Source organism: Lycorma delicatula, chromosome 3, assembly GCF_047948215.1.
Source record: "Lycorma delicatula isolate Av1 chromosome 3, ASM4794821v1, whole genome shotgun sequence".
Classification (NCBI taxonomy): Eukaryota; Metazoa; Arthropoda; class Insecta; order Hemiptera; family Fulgoridae; genus Lycorma; species Lycorma delicatula.
This window is the reverse complement of record NC_134457.1, coordinates 75281418-75300075: the sequence shown is the minus strand read 5'-3', so window position 1 is coordinate 75300075 and position 18658 is coordinate 75281418. Positions and strand designations below refer to the sequence as shown.

Genomic DNA, 18658 nt, shown 5'->3' with positions numbered 1-18658 from the left:
AGGTAATGTTTAGAGGACTAACAACCACTTTAAACAAATTTGATACTGTGCCTATTAAGGGAGGTATGATTTTTTCGTCTTCCAAACCCCATTTTTTCTACTCCCTGGGCCAATGGTTTGGTGATATCAAAAAACTTTAGTTACATAAATTTTAGGCCCTTATCCAAAGAATAGTAGAAACTTTAAACTAATTCAATATCTTACTTAATAGAAAAGTTATAGTGATATTTTGTTTTTTCAATAAAGCCCCATTTCCACCCCCATCGTCCAATTTTTCCATTAACAAACCTGACCGAGATTTTGGGTCATTATATTTTATGTATAAATTTGAAAGTGATTGGCAGAAAATTACGGCAGTTATCGTGTCCACAAGAAAGTGAAATATATATGTAAATGTATATATGTATATATAAATAAACTTTTGAACTGATGGTGGTTTTGGGGTCTGGGGGATGTGAAACTTGAAGATATGTTGAAATTTTCCAGAAGTTGAATCATTGTACCCATTATAATAGGTAGTTTTCTTATGAAATCTACCTAAAATGAGTATACTTGAAAAACATTATATTTATAAATTTAAACAAAAGTATGAAATGATTAACCAACAGATCATTTTTGAAGATGATGATTTAATTAAAGACATTGTGGGTTGTAGCATTTGGCAACAATGTTTACAAACATAGTTGTGTGATGTTTTAAATTTGCATCATTCCCATGTGGCAGTGAAACTGTGCTGTTATAAATTTTATGGTTGTTAGGGTTTATGTTTTATGAATTTTTAAGTTTTTACTTCTTTTTTGTTTGGTTATTTTTTGATGTAATTGTAGAATTATACACAAACTGATGATGCAGGATCTGTGAAAATCAACTATTGGTATTAGTTTTTTTTTTTAGGGTTTCTATTACTGTAATTGGTGGTTAAGTTGTTGGTTTTTGAGTTTAATTGGCGCAGTGGTCAGTATTTTGATGAATTATTTGAATTTTCAGAAAAAAAGAAATATATATATATATATATAAAACAGCAATATTTAAAATTAACTTGAGTACTGCTTATAAAAATAAATAATAATCATAAAATTATTTCTGTTTTCATTATACTAACATCAGCTATCTCTGTTGAAGCACTATTGCCTTTATCAGTTCTATTAGAAAGATCAAGTTTAGCCTTATATTCACGTTTCTTGTTTAACACCAGTTGCGCATGCTGCCAGTTTTGATAAACTTTGACTCGTTCATGAAATACTTCCTGAAAAATTAAAATAATATTTTTTTTTCATTCAATTAATATTTAGCCACTAAAATACACTATATTAGATACTAAAAAAATTAATGTTCATATACAGATCTATTGTATAAATTAACAATTATTAAGTTTTCCAATTTATCAAAAATAATAAAGTTGACTTCATTAAAAATGATTATTTATGAGTCTAAATCAGTAGGATGATTGGTTTTATTTTTTTTTTCAAAGAAATAATAGAAAGCAAGTCATGAACTCAGGAATTGATCAAATTTTTTACGTAAACTCTAAATTAAAAACAGAAATTCCAAAAACCTACAGGCTTAACTGCAACTCCACCAAAAAAAAGAGAATTACTCTTATTAGCTGTCTCACTATAATTTAAATATGGCCAATGTAGTGCCCAACATGTTTTTCATGGTATTTATCCAAAAAGATCAATAAGGTAAGGAGAAAGATCAAACAATATATAATAAATAACTCACAGAAGGCCTGTAAGCTTCTCAAATCTGAATAACTGCCTAAGAAAGATAATAAATGGTATTTTAGTACCAAAAAGTCAAACATATAAAAACAATCCATGACATGGGTTTAAAATCATTAAAATAGTAGTAAACACAATATAAATAGCTGAACCCACCTGGAAATACCATAATATCTGGAAGCAATTGGGGAAAAAATATTCACTGTTACTACAAAGGCAATTTTTCAGCACATCACAATCACATTAGAAAAAACTTAATTTAAATAATATGCATAATAATAATAATAAGGTATGCGTAATAAGAATGAGTCACAGTTAATTTTAAGGGACGTAAGAAGTAGGAAATACAGTAAGAATATAATATACATGTTTCTTCCCTACTTCTCTCCAGTTATTTATCCTTGAAATTCCTGATCTCTAGGTAAGGTAATCAGAATTTTAGTATTGTTTTTTTAGAATTTGTGCAAGTAATTATTTCATTAAGATCTACCCAAGTAATTCTGAGCAAATACTTATGAAAAATTAATGAAAAAAGTGATTTTTAACAGAATTTATATAAATAACATTTCAATGTTAAGATCAATACAAGTACTGAAAAATGCATTTCTTAAAATTATTTGTTACACCTTAGTTAAGAAATAAACTAAAAAAAAATTATTTAAATACATATGGAAATCAAAATAAACTCAACATAAAATTTGCAATTAAAAATGAGCAAATAAAATATTACTTAAATGAATTTTTGAGACTATTCTATTCTACTTGAGATATCTAGGGGCTCCAGACATATTGTGCAGCTTTCTATACTCAGGCTCTATATCCAGCTGCTTACCTTCATATAAATAGTATACCTCTAGCTTGTCACATCCATGGATTGTCATATTAGGATGTAACCAACTCTTTAAGAAAATTTCTTATTTTTTCCCAAGAAAAAAATAATAAAAAGATATTCAAAATAGATTTTTTTTTTAAAAATAAAGCTGTTAATTTCAAAACGTATCCCATTAACTTACCTTGATAGCTCCTAATAAAGCGACATAATCCTTTAATAATTCACAAAGAATAGAAAAATCAGTATTAGCTTGTTCATTATGAAGTGATTCAACCTGAAAAAAAATTAATGAATAACTTAGATTTATAGTTTAATAGTAGTTTTAAACACCACCACATAAAACAATATTGGTAAACAACTCCTTACTTCAACTGTCTCAAAAAAATAACACAATAAACCAGTCCAAATTGATTATAATATTTTTTTCTGAATTCAGGATAGAAAAATTCTTAATTGTGAAACACATTCAGCCTGAGTTCAATAGTCACAGCTGTACACAGAGCAACATAGTAATTATGTAACATTCTAATAGAGTAAGAAAAATGTGTTGTACAGCAATTAGTAACCAAAAATCAACATCAAGTAATAAAATGATTTGGTATCACAAGAAAATGTACAAAAAAAAGTAAGAATTTATGCAATTAATGTGTGAAGAAAATAGGTTTCAATAAAATCTAAACTATGAAAATTTGATGAAGTTGAAAAAAGAATTGTGTTCAACTTCATTGGGGAAAAACAGAGTAACAGAAATCTTGTACGAGATTCTGACTTCTTGTCACAATACCATTATAACCAAAGCTTTAGAGGAAGCATGAAGTTTAAATTTATTCATTGAGGTATATTAAACCTGAAAGTGGAAAGGTACAAGAGAGGATGCAGTGATCAAAATAAGAGTAGAAGCAGATGATCTTTAGAATTGAAGTACACTACCTCAGCAGTCACCATCTAATTCTAACAATAAACTGATGACTACTTAAATTTTTGTAATTTATTCACAAAATATTTGACATAATAATTACCTAGTGCTCCTACAGATATTAGAACTTGCCTATACCTAACAACAAGACCTTCAATAAGAATTTTTTTAAACTTTTTAATAAATGTTCTTAATTGTACTTTTTTTTTATTTCTCATCCCTCTGAAATTTTTTTAAAAATATAGCAAGAAAATCACAAAAAAAACTTTTTCCAATAGATAATATAAAGAATTTTCATCACTTTAAAATTTTCAACAGTTTTGTTAAAAGCAGAACGAAACCTCAGTCTCTCAATCAAAACAAAATAAACTTATAAACTTATGTTATTTTTATTCTTATCCATTTATGTTTTTGCTGAAAGGGCAAGTAAATAAAAACAATTTATTAATACAGCTAATAAAAACAGTTTGGTAAAAACTTTTTTTTTATCAAATCAGTAGAGTTATCTAAAAGAAAAAGACCTTAGGTCCTAGTACCAAAAGGACAGTAAACCACCCTGATTTATTCTATGGAATGTCCTTTCTCACCATTCCTTTCCCTTCTCCTTGATGCTTTTCCCCTAAGTAATTGGGTCTAATCCTACTAGTAGTTCTACACACTGAGGACTAGGACTATAAGAGCCAGTATCCTCAATATGTGATAGGGGGACAGCGTGTTTAAGGAATAACTGATTAAGGAACTCTGTTTCCTGACCAATGATAGCACAAAAAGCTTTTCAAGCAAAGCAGAATTCCCTAAAAAAAGGGAGGGAAAGGGTTTAATTTTTTGTTCTCTAACTTTTTTTTGAACAGTGCATCCAAAGAATTAAATCAAAAACTAACTTTATCCAGTAGGCATCTCAATTGGTAATTTGACTATCTGTGCAAACATAATAACAATAATAAAGTACGTTATCAGGCAGTTCCACAGGCACAGCAAGTTTGCTACGCTCATTAAGCCTAATAAAGAAAAAGCTGTTCTGCTGGTTACTAGAAGTTGCCAGCTGGATGCCACTGATAGAATCAGAGTAGCAACAGCGGACCTGACTCCCATATCATTCTGAATATAAAGGTATTGATGATATGGAAAAACAAGGGAAGAGGAAATGGAACCCACAGATTACTGCCTCTGATAGGGGTAATCCTTCAACATCCCCAACCCCAGAACCAAAGCCACAATTATAAATACTGAATGTTGTAGTAATAAATAACCTTTAAACATTATAAGAAAAGAAAAATATAATGATTGGTTGGCTACAAGAAATCATTTACAGACTCTTACAAGGAAAATATTTAGGACTAGGCAAAAAATGGCTAATTCAAGTACTGATCAATGTTAAGTGCTTTAATATGTACAGTGTATTCAGTAATATGATTAAGCATGAAAATTATTAAACTAAAAGCAAAACCATTAAACTAATCTTATAAATCTTCTTAAATGTTTATTATATGTGATTCTTTTTTATCACATACTAGTATCATTTCAAATATTTTTTATCATTGAACTGTATAACCTTCAACATAATTTTGAAACTCATTAATGAAATATAGTAAGCTTATTATTCTTTTTTTTAAATTGTATCGGTCCATTTTTTAAAATCCTTGTTTTATAAAATTAGGTTATATTCTATTCAAGATCTAGACAATATAGTAAATAAATAATTTCAACGAGATGCAACAAACCACGAAGAAACAACTGATGCAGATAAGAATCCAATGCTCATGTATAATAATAATAATAATTACACAAACTTTCAAAATAGAAGAACAAACAAGAATGAAAGGGGATAAACATTTGATATTACACCTATATTACAGCTTTGAATATTAGCATTTTTGCTAAATTCACATTCGTTTACTTTTAAATGTCTACTTCCTGAGACATTCTGGAAGTTCAAAATCAATAGATTTTAAGAAGATAAGTTCACTGCCATGCCCAGATCCCTTTCTTGAGATCTTTTGAATACTTCTAATTAAAATAAACATTATACAAAAATGTTTGATTTTAAATAATAAATAAATAGTTCTCAATCAGTGAATTAAACAAATCATTTAGTTGAAAAGTAATCAAATCATGATTTACTGAAAAACTGAACACCATGCACGTAATAGTTTTATGAGCACCTTGGAAAATGCTAGAAAATCGAGTAAGTTTTAAATTTTAATGATCAATTCATAATATTCAAAAGGAAAGAAATGTTTGTTATACTAATCTTCATATCACCTAAGTTATTCTTCTTTATTCTTAGTTTTAAGTTATTTAATGTAAAGAAACTTTTATTACAAATCAATGAATACATTAATAAAGTTTATAATTGTTATTATATTTCATCAGAAAAGAAATTTGGAAAGGGGAATATAATGTGTAAGTACATAATAATGTCACATAACATACAACTCAAAGTTTCTATCACCACCCAATTTAGTTTAGATCTACCAACAGCCATAATTTGTTTTTGATGATTATTCATCATATAAGCTTCATGCATGCACATGGGAATATGGAAAATGAATTTTTGAGCCTGTGAATAATGCCATGCCAGTATTGGTTGCCAAAACCTGGGATCTTCATAATGAAAGGTTGAGATTCTACTACTTTCATACAAATCAAGACAAAAATTATAAATCCTTACAAAGACTTTTGTCATAAGTAAATTTACCTTTTCTTCAACTTCTGCAAGTTGTGAAAGAGCTCTAGATAGTGAAGTGTGTTCTTCACAGTTGCTCAACATAGCTGCACTCTTAGCAAATGATGCAGTGAGGTTTACTAAATCCTTACGACCAATAACTAATGCTTCAACACTAAGATGTAACTTACGTAACTGCATATCAAGATTGTCTATTTGCTGTGTTTTCTCTTCAAACCACTGAAAATAATTATAGAAAACAAACTTAAAAGAGAGAAAGTATTTAGAAGATTTAAAAGATATATAAAGTAGAAATTAGTTATTGAATAGTTGATACTCCCACACCTTGAGAGAAAATTACACAAGGGTTGGGAGCAGAAAGTACTATGATGGCAATGTCAAAATGATAAGCATAGCAAATAATTTTGGTTCATTCTATAAAATCAGTTTTACTGTTAAATAAAACTTTTCCTGTAAATATACAGGATTTTTTCTTCAATATTAAAGTGGAAGTCTTTTAAAAGAGAGATTGTCTAAAAAAAACACATCAGATGAGTATATAAAAAAAAAATTTCAGCTATTCCAAAAATTAGAAGAACAGTTGGGAAATATGAAATGTGTTAACAAATGTAGTTACTTCTAAAATACTTAAATTGCATACATGTATGCACACACGCATATACCCTTCAAAAGTTGATAAATTTCTTCTTCAAATATTAGAAATATTCTAGAAAATTTTATTAAATCAGCATCCACCAATAAAGCTTTGAAAAATAACAATAATAATATCCAAATTTCCATTAATGATTTAATCCTTAATAATCCTCTACATACAAATAATAATCAATACTGTCTCTCGATGCATGTAATATTAATGACATTTAAGAAAACTTGTCGAATATACAGTCAATTATTATTAGGTTTATTCTTAAAGCAATTATCAAAAGAGAAATCCTTTCAACAATTTTAAATTTAAAAAAAGAGTCCAGCAACAAATTTATTTATAAACTTTTTTCCAGTTTTTAAAAGAATAATTTAAAAAATTCAGTACTTTCTTTACGAAATTGAAGCTTGTTTGAACTGTTCCAATTTTTAACAAAAAAATCTGATGTGAACACCACATGACTTCCTTTTATACGCCTATTAAATTGCAAATATTTATATTTTTTATAACATTTTTTGTTTGTTATTACTGAATTATTATTTATTGTAAATCTTTTTTACAATCGGAGGTTAAAAATTATTAATTTCATCAGGCTAATAATATTAATTATTATTATTATTTTATATATATATATATAATTATTAATTTTATTTTATCAGGCTATAACTCTGGAACCAATGAAAATAAATACCGCTTATGATATATCACCCAAAAGCTCTCAATGAGGGCTTATACTGCAGTTCAGAAAGGGTCCAAATCCTAATTTTTTGGATGTTGGGCTTTTATGGACACTTTTGGTCCAGTCAATTGCAATCAAAAGGGGAGGTGCACAACTAGGTGTTAGATCAATCCTAAATCCAGAATTTCAACATTCTATGGCTAATCGTTTTTTATTTATACAAGATACATACTTACGTAAAGACTTTATATCGAAACTGATCAAAATTGATTTAGGGATGGTTAAAATGGTTATTTACATTGAAATCTGAAAACTGAAATTTTTCGCAATCAGAATACTTCCTTTACACCATAGAAAAAGGTAAAACTCTCATCCCACCTCAAACCAAGTTATCCTATTACCTCAAAGGTTTTCAATAAGCTATTTATTTTACATATTCAATTTATTTTTTATATACTCAACTAATAAATTTCCATTAGTAATATGGTTTTTTAAAAAACAAAAATATTATGTTAGCCACACAAAACTTTATAGTACAGCTCTTTTGGTTCTCAGGACAGCTAATAAAAGAGAAAGATCTTTTGTGATCTATCAGTGAATTTAATATGACAATCATGAAATTAACACTTGGTTAAGCAACAGTTTAAACTGTTCTTTGAACTATTTGTTCAAAGAACTAACTGGTCTTGGTCTACAGTCTTGAAACAGTAAACTTCAATCACAGTTTTATACCCTCTTTTAGTTGCTATTTTTGTCGAATGATCTGTAAAGTAAAATTCTAATGCTTCCATGTTCCATTTTATTAACATGAGCACAGTTATAAAGAACCTAATAATTTACAGATACAAATTACTATTTTATATAATATATTAAAGCATTGGATACTTTAAATAAATTAACTAGTTCTTAACTTAAAAGAAAAATATTATACTACTATACTGAAATACAAAAACAATATATAATCTACAATCAAAAATAAATTTTTTATGCATGCTTTGAAATTTTTGAGAAACAGATTTAAAATGTATAATGTATTTAAATCTGTACTTTAGGCTGTACAATTAATTATAAAAGATATTCACTTAAAAAAAATAAAACTTACAGGATCATTCTCATCCATTTTATATGTTATTTTATTTACAGTTTCACCAAATTTGTTAAACAATCTCATTACTCCAGCACTACTAAGAGCAGATGTATTTGTTGCTTTAGGAAGTTCAATATCTGTAAACACATCAACAAAATTGTACAAGTAATTAAAAGCATGCAAACTACATAAACAGTAATATAGTATGAGCAATGTGAGGACTATTTTATTATATTGATTCACAACACATTATAAAAAAAAAAAACTTTATACCATACATAAGTAAATATTATTCTACAACAGAAAAAAAATCACTAACCTGCTTCTAAAAATTCTCTAAAATCAGGATCCATTTTTAACACAGGATGGGCAGCTGTTCGTGTAAGGTATCTTTCCAGTGATGCTCGTCGTTTCTCTACGAACTCAGATGAAGATCCTTGCTCATTTTGGGCAGACATTTTTATTTTAGTCATACCTAATAAAGAAAAATTTACAGAAATTATTATTAAAAGTAAGAATAACTTGGAGATTGAATAATTAAATAAGTTTCATATTTTAATTAAAAGTGGCACAAAAACTGTTTTCAGCCAAAAATATAAACTTTGAGAAAACTACATTTTGTTCAACAATTATTTTATCAAAATATTAGTAAGAAGACATTACATATACTAAGATTAAGCTTTAGAAGTAAGTGATAAATCTTAACAAGGATCCAGCATTTTTTCATCTCCATTATATTCTATTCATTTCATCTCTTCATTTACTAAGATTTAAAATAACACTAACAAATAATTACTTAATTTTTTTATATTATTCTGGTAAGTTTGTATTCATTTTAACTTAAAATATATATTCTAAAAGCTGACAGCCCAAATTTATTGAAAAGTCACCACAAATATACTTGTACAATGGTTTCAAAATCCAAGATGATAGATGCCATGACAATCTCAACTAAATTTGTGGATTCATAACTAGATAAAAGATAAGAGTGAATTTATCAAGTCACAAATTAGATACTAGGTTAAAAAACCCGCCAGCCTCTGCGGCATGAGTGGTAGCATCTCGGCCTTTCAGCCGGAGGTCCCGGGTTCGAATTCCGGTCAGGCATGGCATTTCACACACTACAAATCATTCATCTCATCCTCTGAAGCAATACCTAACGGTGGTCGTGGAGGTTAAACACAAAAAAAATCTGTTCAGAAAAGAAGACCTTTTTTTTATAAATACTTCCTTCACACACCAAATGCCTATCTAAACTAAATCCACTTACACACAAGAGATCAAGTATTTGAAATTCAAATATCTGAATAACAAATAAATAACTAGAAATATTTTCTGCATTAAGTAGCGACATGCACAGCGCAACAAGTTCTTTTCCTGCAAAACCATAAAAGCAAACACACAAGACCTTTGCTGACTGAAGATGAGTAATGAATTGAATAAGGAAGTATCTGACTAAATAACACAAATACTTGGTATCCACTGTAATCTAATTACCATTATTGGATTTTTATAATATAACAAAATGGTTGCTAGAATAAAACATATTATTTTATACCTGAAAAGCTGCTGCTTGTCAGTGTTTTGCATAATAAATGAAACACTACTACTTAATATCTTAAAATATCAATTGAATAAAAAAAAATTAATATACCTATAAACAGAAATGCTTTATATGTATATTCCTTATACCTCTACACAAAGGCATAAAAGCAAAGGATTTCAAAAGTGTCTTCTCAATAAATGGAAAAAATCTCAATCACTTCATAATGTATAAAGCCATTAATAAAATGGAAACCTTTCTACATGGAAGCAGAAAGTATTTTTACATTTTTTAGAATATTCAACACTTTAAAGAAGAAATGATAGAAGATATTTTGACATGGAAAGATATAAATTCAAATGAGGGAAATATACTTTATGACAATGGGAGATGATTCCTTCCTAGCCTTCCTGTGTACAATTTGACAACATTGTCTTACATTTTGTTCTAATAATACAAAATTCTAAAAGTAATAACAAATTATTATACATAGCCTACTTCCAATCTTTAATCTGATACTGGAATGCTATCTGAAATGGAATGCTGTCTGTAACGCTGAAATGGAATTGATTGGAAACACATAAAATCTGTCATAAATTATATTCCATTTGATAGTTGTTAAACAATAATCATTTTGCAATCTGCCATTAAGAGTACTATACAATTTTTGTTAATGTGTTCTGCATTTTGAGTTACTTTGACAAATTAAGAGTGATACTACATATAACATTACTGTACTGCACTTAAGTATTTATTTAAATATTTTACTTTTCATGATTTGTCCAAATAATTAATTTTTCTGCAGTTCATCACTGTACAAGTTACAACTATTTATATATTTTTTTATTTTTCAATAATACTTTTATTTAAATTCTGTTCCTTTTAATTTTATCATTTTGGTTTTTAATTTTGAACAAAAAATTTCTGAAAGAGAATGTAATATTACTATAAGCAAAAAAGAAATATTAGATTACAATAAATACAAATTTTTATTACACAGTTTAAAATATCCTTGTGTAAACACAAATACATTATTAAGTAAAAAACAAAGATTCAATATCCATGAATAGTGAAGCAGAAAAAATGGGACAGAGCAACAAACAATTTCTGGTGAGGATGAACCTAACTAAAGCATTAGGGAGCGATTCATAAGTGCACTAGTAAAAAAAAGATGCTTATTTCAACATTCAGCTTTGCAAGTGGTGAGAGTATTGAAAGAAAATTAATTCAAAGCATCAAATGGATGGTTTAAATATTTTAAAAAACAAGATATATGGAATCAAGTTTGCAATAAGGTCATCACTGATGATGAAATACATAACTTGAGAGGAAAAGAAAACTATTAATGTTGAAGATATAATAAGAACATTTATAATGGTGATGAAACAAGGCTATTTGGATTACTAGGTTTTGATGACACAACAAAACTTTCTACTTTTCAGATTACCACCAATAAAACCTTTGGCTGTACATATTTAATTTATTTTTAATTGTAATGGATATATACCATATATTTACACATTAAAATGTGGTAATTACCAACCACATTTCTTGGAATATTATACTACATTTTAACTTCATTATAATTTTTATTTTCTCAAGTATAGCTCTAATGCTGCAACAGCAGCAAAACTATGAAGAAAAAGTACAGCGATTAGCTAAAAAGTTGAATATCAGGGGTCTTTGCAAATATTTTTGTTTCAAGACCTCCCTTTGGTCCAAAAAGCACAAAAACATTACCAAGATTTCCAAATGTGTGTACATACGTGTGTTGGCCTCTATGCATTTTTTATATTTGATTAATATCTTCCCCAACTGGCTCAATAAAAATCTTTAAAAACAGCTGATAAAATTTCTACAAGTGGAATACCGATGACATTAAATTTTGGAAAAAATTAAAAAGAGGAGAGATAGTTTTTGCCATTTTTTTTACTTTTTGTTAAGAGTAGAAAATTGAGCTTTCGTATGATGAACATACTTAAGTAACTTATAATCCAAAGTATTAAATCAATTTGATTTAGGGGTAGGGAATGTTCTACATTACTTCTAAACAGTTTTTGCCTTATATTTCAAAACCCCGGTAACCAAAAAAAAATTTTAATTTGTCACAAATGTTTGGTTACATGTATATATATATATATACCCCAGCATTGCCCTGATTTTCAATGACAAGAAGAGGGCATTACAATATCATATAAATTTTTATTTATATTTTTTTTAGTAAACCATAAGCCTTGTTGAATAACATTACACCAAAGTGGTCTAACTTACTGAAGTAAATAAATAAATAAACTTTAAACCCCAAAAAACAAGGGGACTAAATGGAAAGATCCATACTTAAAACATCAACTTTCTTATACTTCAATTTTTATTGAAAGTCCAATTGCATGTTTAATGTAGATAACATGGGAACTTTTTAAAAATGGGAACCCTGCACAACTCAACTTAAGAAATTCAGTTTTATTATTACAAATACTTTATCTGTTATTCAAATTGTGGCTGTTATTTAAAAATTTTATGAGATAGCTGTCAAGCAAGGGACTCAAATAGGACCCAAATCTTTTTACTAAAAATTTTCATTTTCTTTTTTTGGCAATTAAACTTTAATTACAGTATAATTTTGATGATAAAAACATTATTAGGTCAAGAGGGTCAACTGAAAATTAAATTCCTTACTAAGAATTTGGGTTTTTTCTCAATTATATTTTTATTATTGCATAATTTTTAAGGTAAAACCACCATTTGATCAAGGGCTCAAACTCAAAATTTTTTAATGAATGTTTTTTGATCTTCTTCATAATTTTACTCTAAATATTGCTAATTACATCATTACTATTTAAAAACTCTAAAGTGAATTTGAAATAATAATCTGTCATGGGCTAAACCAGGAAAGGTATGCAAATTTTTTTTAACACCCTTTTTTAACATACTAATTTAAGTATGTGACTCTTAGCAACAAAGTTTTAAAACAACATTGATTGATTTTTTTACATTCTATTTACACAAAACAGTCCCACTTTAAGAAGAAAACTTGCTAAAGTAGAAATTTTTGTAACATTCTAGTCATTTCTACTGAATATAAGAGCAGTTCAGAAAATAACCTCCATTTGGTTATAAATTAAAAACCTACATAAATAAAAATATTTTATTATACACATTTTATTTTATTATATATTTCACATATTTAAGACTACAGTTTAACTATTTTTCAACATAATCGCCATTTAATGTCAAGCATTTGTCATAGCATTTCACTAATTAAAAAATAAATTCATAAAATTCAGCCACCTGGGTACCTAGCCAACATTTCATGACATTTTGAAGTTCATCATCATTATTGAAGTGCTACAATACAAGCCTTCTTCATGTGAGTGAAGATATGAAAATCACTTGGTGTCAAGTCCGAGCTGTAAGAGGGATGATCAGAAATGTCCCATTGGAATTGATTCAAAATTCTTGAGTTCTTCAAGTACTGGTGTTGTCATGCAAATATGCAGCATATCATGACATTTGTTCTGAATGACTCGCCTAGGTTTCTTCAAGGTTTCATAGTAGACTTCCATCAAATGGGTTGCATTGCAGCACTCGATAACGACAACAAACTTCAAAATGCCATGAAAGGTTAGCTAGGTACCCAGGCAACTGAATTTTATGAAGAAGGTATTTTGTATATAATAATATATTTTTATGTATGCAGGTTTTTTTATAACCAAATGGGGGTTACTTTCCTAACCGCCCTTGTATTACAACACATACACATTTCATTTTACAGATAAACCTATAATAAGATTCTATCTCTGAATCAATCACTAATTCCCAGAATATAATAAAAAGTAATTGTAAAAATTAAAGAAAATTTGAATAAAAATTAAATATGAAAAGACAAAGAAATACAAACCTATCACACTTTTCTCTGGAGCAGGAGGGATAATTCGTCCAGCACGTAAATATTTTTCTACTAACTTCTCATGAAGGCCAAGAAAATCACTAAAACGACGCTGAACAGTAAATTTTTTCTTGCGAAATACAGGAATATTAGTTTGAGTTTCAACTTTATAGGCAACATATGTTCCCATTCCATCACCAACACGTATAGTCTCAGTAACAGCTATTTGTAAAAACTGATCACCTCCTTCCTTTTCAATCTGAAAACAAAAGTCTCATAACCGATAAAAAAAAATACCACACATAAAAAACATATAGAAATTGATCATAAATATAAATTTATCAGTTTTGATTCATAATACATTCATATTAATAGATCTACTTTAACTGACTTTCTATTAGTTATTCTACATTACCAGACAAAAATGAGCTGCTTGACAACAGACAAAGTTAGCAAATAAGACTCACAATATATTGTGATAAGTTATAATTTTGGAAGGAATTCTACAAACTTCACACATATATTTCAAAAAGGAGGTAATCTGAGTAGATGTATAAATAACACAAGGATAAGTTTAGCCTTACTTTATTTTTCAGATTATAATATAAGCTGCAATAACCTTGCCATTTACTAGCATCCATTTGTGATTGGCTGATTCTTTTGTATTGTGTTAACTATATTGTTTTTGAAGGGCAAGTATGTGTTTTCGCAGACTATTTTACGAATAAATCTTTAAAACAAGTAAGAAAAGTTTCAGTTGTAAATTTCCTTAGTCAGCAGTTCCTATATATATATATATATATATATATATATATATGTGTGTATATGTGTTTGTGTTTGTTTGTGTGTGTGTGTGTGTGTGTGTGTGTGTGCACGCGCCACCCAGCCAAAAACAAATCAAATATAAAGGTACAAACAATTATAATAATATAGAATATAACAAACATTTAACTTATTTACTAAAATCTCCTTCCAACAATCACTGCTGATATGAATATACAGTACCATGCAAATTCATCCGAAAACAGGGAATTTTCTGTTTATTTCTATGTTGTGGCTACCCTGCTTGATCACAGCCATTCTTTAAGTTGTCTGTGTAATGTGAGATTATTATTCTCTGGTTATTTAACAATTTTCATATTATAATGTTTTGAAAGAAAGGCTTAAGAAAAAATTCAAAAATTGTTTCTCTTTCCGAGTATATCAGTATGGCACAACGACAAGTAGCTTCTGAGTGTAGTGTCAGACTGGAACAGTGAATTATATTTTAAAGAAACTGGTTCCTTTTCACCTCAAAGGAAAGGCAAATGTAGCTGTAAAAGAAAAATTACTCCAACACAGAATCAGTTAATAGTAAGAAATGTAAACTTGATCCAAAATTATCTTCCGTGGACTTAAATCAAGAATTAGCAGCATGGACATGAATTGTTAGGTGCCGACTTCTTGCAGCTGGACAGAAAGCTTGTTAGCCAGCTAAAAAGCAGATTTTAACACCAGCAATGTGCAAAAGATGAGATTCTTGAAGGTAAAAGCATAAGCTAACTGGACCTAAGAAGACTGGAAAAATGTTATGTTTTCCAGTAAGTCATACTTTTAAGTTCACAGCAAAGGGAGTTCCATATATTAAAAAAGCATCAGATTAAAATACATCACTGGCTCATATCCAAAAATCAGTTAATATACGTAGAAAAAAATGTTTTACATTTGGTGGTTTCACATGGGTTGTTTCACATTTGAAGGCCCTTGTTCATTACTTCCAGTAGATGGTATTTTGAAAAATGATGGATACATCAAGGAATTCTGAAGGAAATGGTTGTGACACTACTTCAAAACAAATTCCCAAAAGACAATAGTGTTCCAAAAAGATTTGGTGCCATGCATAATACACTTGTTGGATCAATGCCAAATCCTATAAGCAAAGTGATTTAGAATAATGGACCTATTAACTACTAGATATTCACAGATTGTATATGTATGATCCTTTTTCTAAATAAAGTTACTTTTTATTAAATAACATCTGTGTTCAGATTAATTTGTAGCATATACCTACATTCACTCAAATGTATATGATTGTGGATATGAGTTTGTGCACATAAATAAAGGGTTTTGGTTAGGGGGTGCTGACCAGGGGCCTTTACCCCAGTTAAAGCAGGAGCTACCATCACCATTAATTTTGTAAATTTTAATAATTAAATAGATATTTATTTTAACAATACTTTTTAAAAAGACAAAGGAGCAAAGAAAAACATTTTTGAACTTCAAAAAAAAAATGAAAAGATCATATAATCTGTACGTAAATAATCAATTTTTGTTTCACATTATATTAGTCTACAATATAGTATACGTAAATTCCCAATTCTGATATAAGAATAACAGAGCTCAACTTTTGAATACAGATTTAAAGTTTTTTTAACAAATCTGTTTGCTGTGAGCGAAGGGCCTAAGTGAAATCCCATAACTTAAATTTCATAATGAAAGAAACTGTGACAAATGAGTGGTATTATGTATATAAAGTAATATAAAAATAAAATTTGTAGTTATTAATAAATAACTACATAATGGGATTCACTCTCATAATCATTATTAATCCTTCCTTAATCCAAAATATATAATTATACTTAATTCATATAATGAATAAAAACCTTAATATATTTAGAGCCTTAGAATAAACTAATACATTTAAACTAACAAAAACCTATAATAAAGGTAATTCAAACATAAAATAAAAAATTAAATAATTGTTCTGAAAAACCATTTGGAATCAGAAAGTTGGATAATTAGCTGTCAATGATCAAATCTGAAACAGACGTTTAAAAATGGTAAAAATATTTTGATAAATTTATGATAAGATAATCTTATTTGAACCTTTTTTTTTTTTATTCTTTTCCCAATTACCTTGAAAAATAAGCCAGTAATGTAGCCATAAATCACCAACCAAACAGTTTCACACCGAAACAAATATTCATTTGTAAAATTAATTCCTTAAGATGTAACCATCTAATTTTTTTGTTGAGGGATTAAAATTACTCTTTTTAGTATTTATGTAGAATAATACTGTCTATGTTTTCAATTAGTTTTAATTTGGTGTAAGTAGGTATGTAACTTTCTTACAAGTTTTACCTTGAGTATAAATGAAATAAGTTTATATATTAGCTCCCCATCGCAGCTTTGCCTGCACTATATGGTTACTTGCATTTCCCATAGCGATCAATATTTTTATTTCATTTTTATTAGTTAAGTAACCAGAGACAGGTGCAGCCAGTCACACATGCAATATCAGTGGCAGTGGTTGTGATGGTTGAGCCACATCACCGTATACCTATGCATCCCTTAAAAAAATTGGAATAAAAAACCCCAAAAATGGTTTTTAAATATTTATCTGAAGAGTATTTGCAAGCCCAAATCTATTGAATACCTCGATTGTTACAGTCAGGATTGGGAAAATTTACAATCATTGTTCAAAAATTTGTTTACTTTTCTTCTTTGTTTACCCTTCCAAGGTCAAACTTCAAAAATCTAGAAAGTGGTTTATTTACGCGAAGGTTACACTCACCAAAAATAAGATTGATTTCTTCATTTGTTACTGAGAAATTAAAAATAAAGAGGTTTCAAAAAAAATTCAAAAATCAATTTTAACCCTTCAAACTCAGAATGAACCTCAAAAAATCTAGAAATTGATTTATAAATGTTCATAATCAATCAGTTCAAACCCATTTCACATGAAGACAGACACTCACAGTTCACAGTTCATTTACTCAATTCATTAAAATTTGTTTCAACCGGCAAATCTCCCCTACTACATTATTATTATATAATATATATATATAATAATAGAAGATGAAGGGTCTTGACCCTTGCACTGCATCACTGTGACTTAAAGTCCCAGACTGTGACTTAAAGTCACATGATCAGCTGAAACAGAATGTAAAGGCAAATGATACACCATATTAGTAAGTAAAAACCGTCTATATAATACATAAAGATAGGACATTATGATTATGATGTAAAAAAAATAATATAAAGAGACTATTAATAATAATAATAATAATAAAGCCACTATTATTTGACCCATGGGTCAAGAGAAAAAATTAGCTATAAAAATATCGTTTATCATAGTAACTCAGTCAAATGGTGATAAAAAGAAAAATGCAAGATTACTGTACACTAAATGAAACTACAAAAAACTATTTTGTTATGATACATCTGCTTTTAAAGTAATCCAACTTGAGTTTAAAGTAATCATCCAACATATGGTAATTATGAACTTCTTTTAGTCAACACAGAAATATTTTCAAACAATCTTCAGCAATAAATAAATCACTGAGAAAATGACTGAGCAAAATTTAAGCAGTTTATGAAAAAATGAGATAGTAAAGTTTCAGCAAAGACATATTTAAAACATTTTGAAGAATTTCCTTATTTTTCACCTGCTACCATCCTGTCACACTGATTTTTCTTTTCAAGATGACGGAATTAGATATAAAATACCACGTAAAGATCAATAAAATATTTACAAAAGAACCAGCTACAAACAGAAGAAACAAAGCTAGAGAGAAACACAAAAAAATTGAAAACTTAAAATCAGAGTATACGGGAAGAAAGATAAATAATTTATAACTAAAAATTGAATGATAAAAAAAACAAAATGTAGAATCACATCTC

At 28.2% G+C, this 18658-nt stretch overlaps 1 protein-coding gene across 1 annotated transcript in view; it reads right to left on the bottom strand.

Annotated features, from left to right (window-relative positions):
* The window catches only part of Snx1 (sorting nexin 1), a 54340-nt gene that overhangs the window by 12952 nt on the left and 22730 nt on the right, over positions 1-18658 (bottom strand). Inside the window, exons 4-9 of the mRNA XM_075360013.1 lie at positions 14009-14255; positions 8887-9042; positions 8583-8704; positions 6171-6377; positions 2738-2830; positions 1103-1246 (exon numbers count right to left, since the gene is read on the bottom strand). Coding sequence (XP_075216128.1) covers positions 1103-1246; positions 2738-2830; positions 6171-6377; positions 8583-8704; positions 8887-9042; positions 14009-14255 — 969 coding nt within the window. The remainder of the gene's footprint in view (positions 1-1102; positions 1247-2737; positions 2831-6170; positions 6378-8582; positions 8705-8886; positions 9043-14008; positions 14256-18658) is intronic.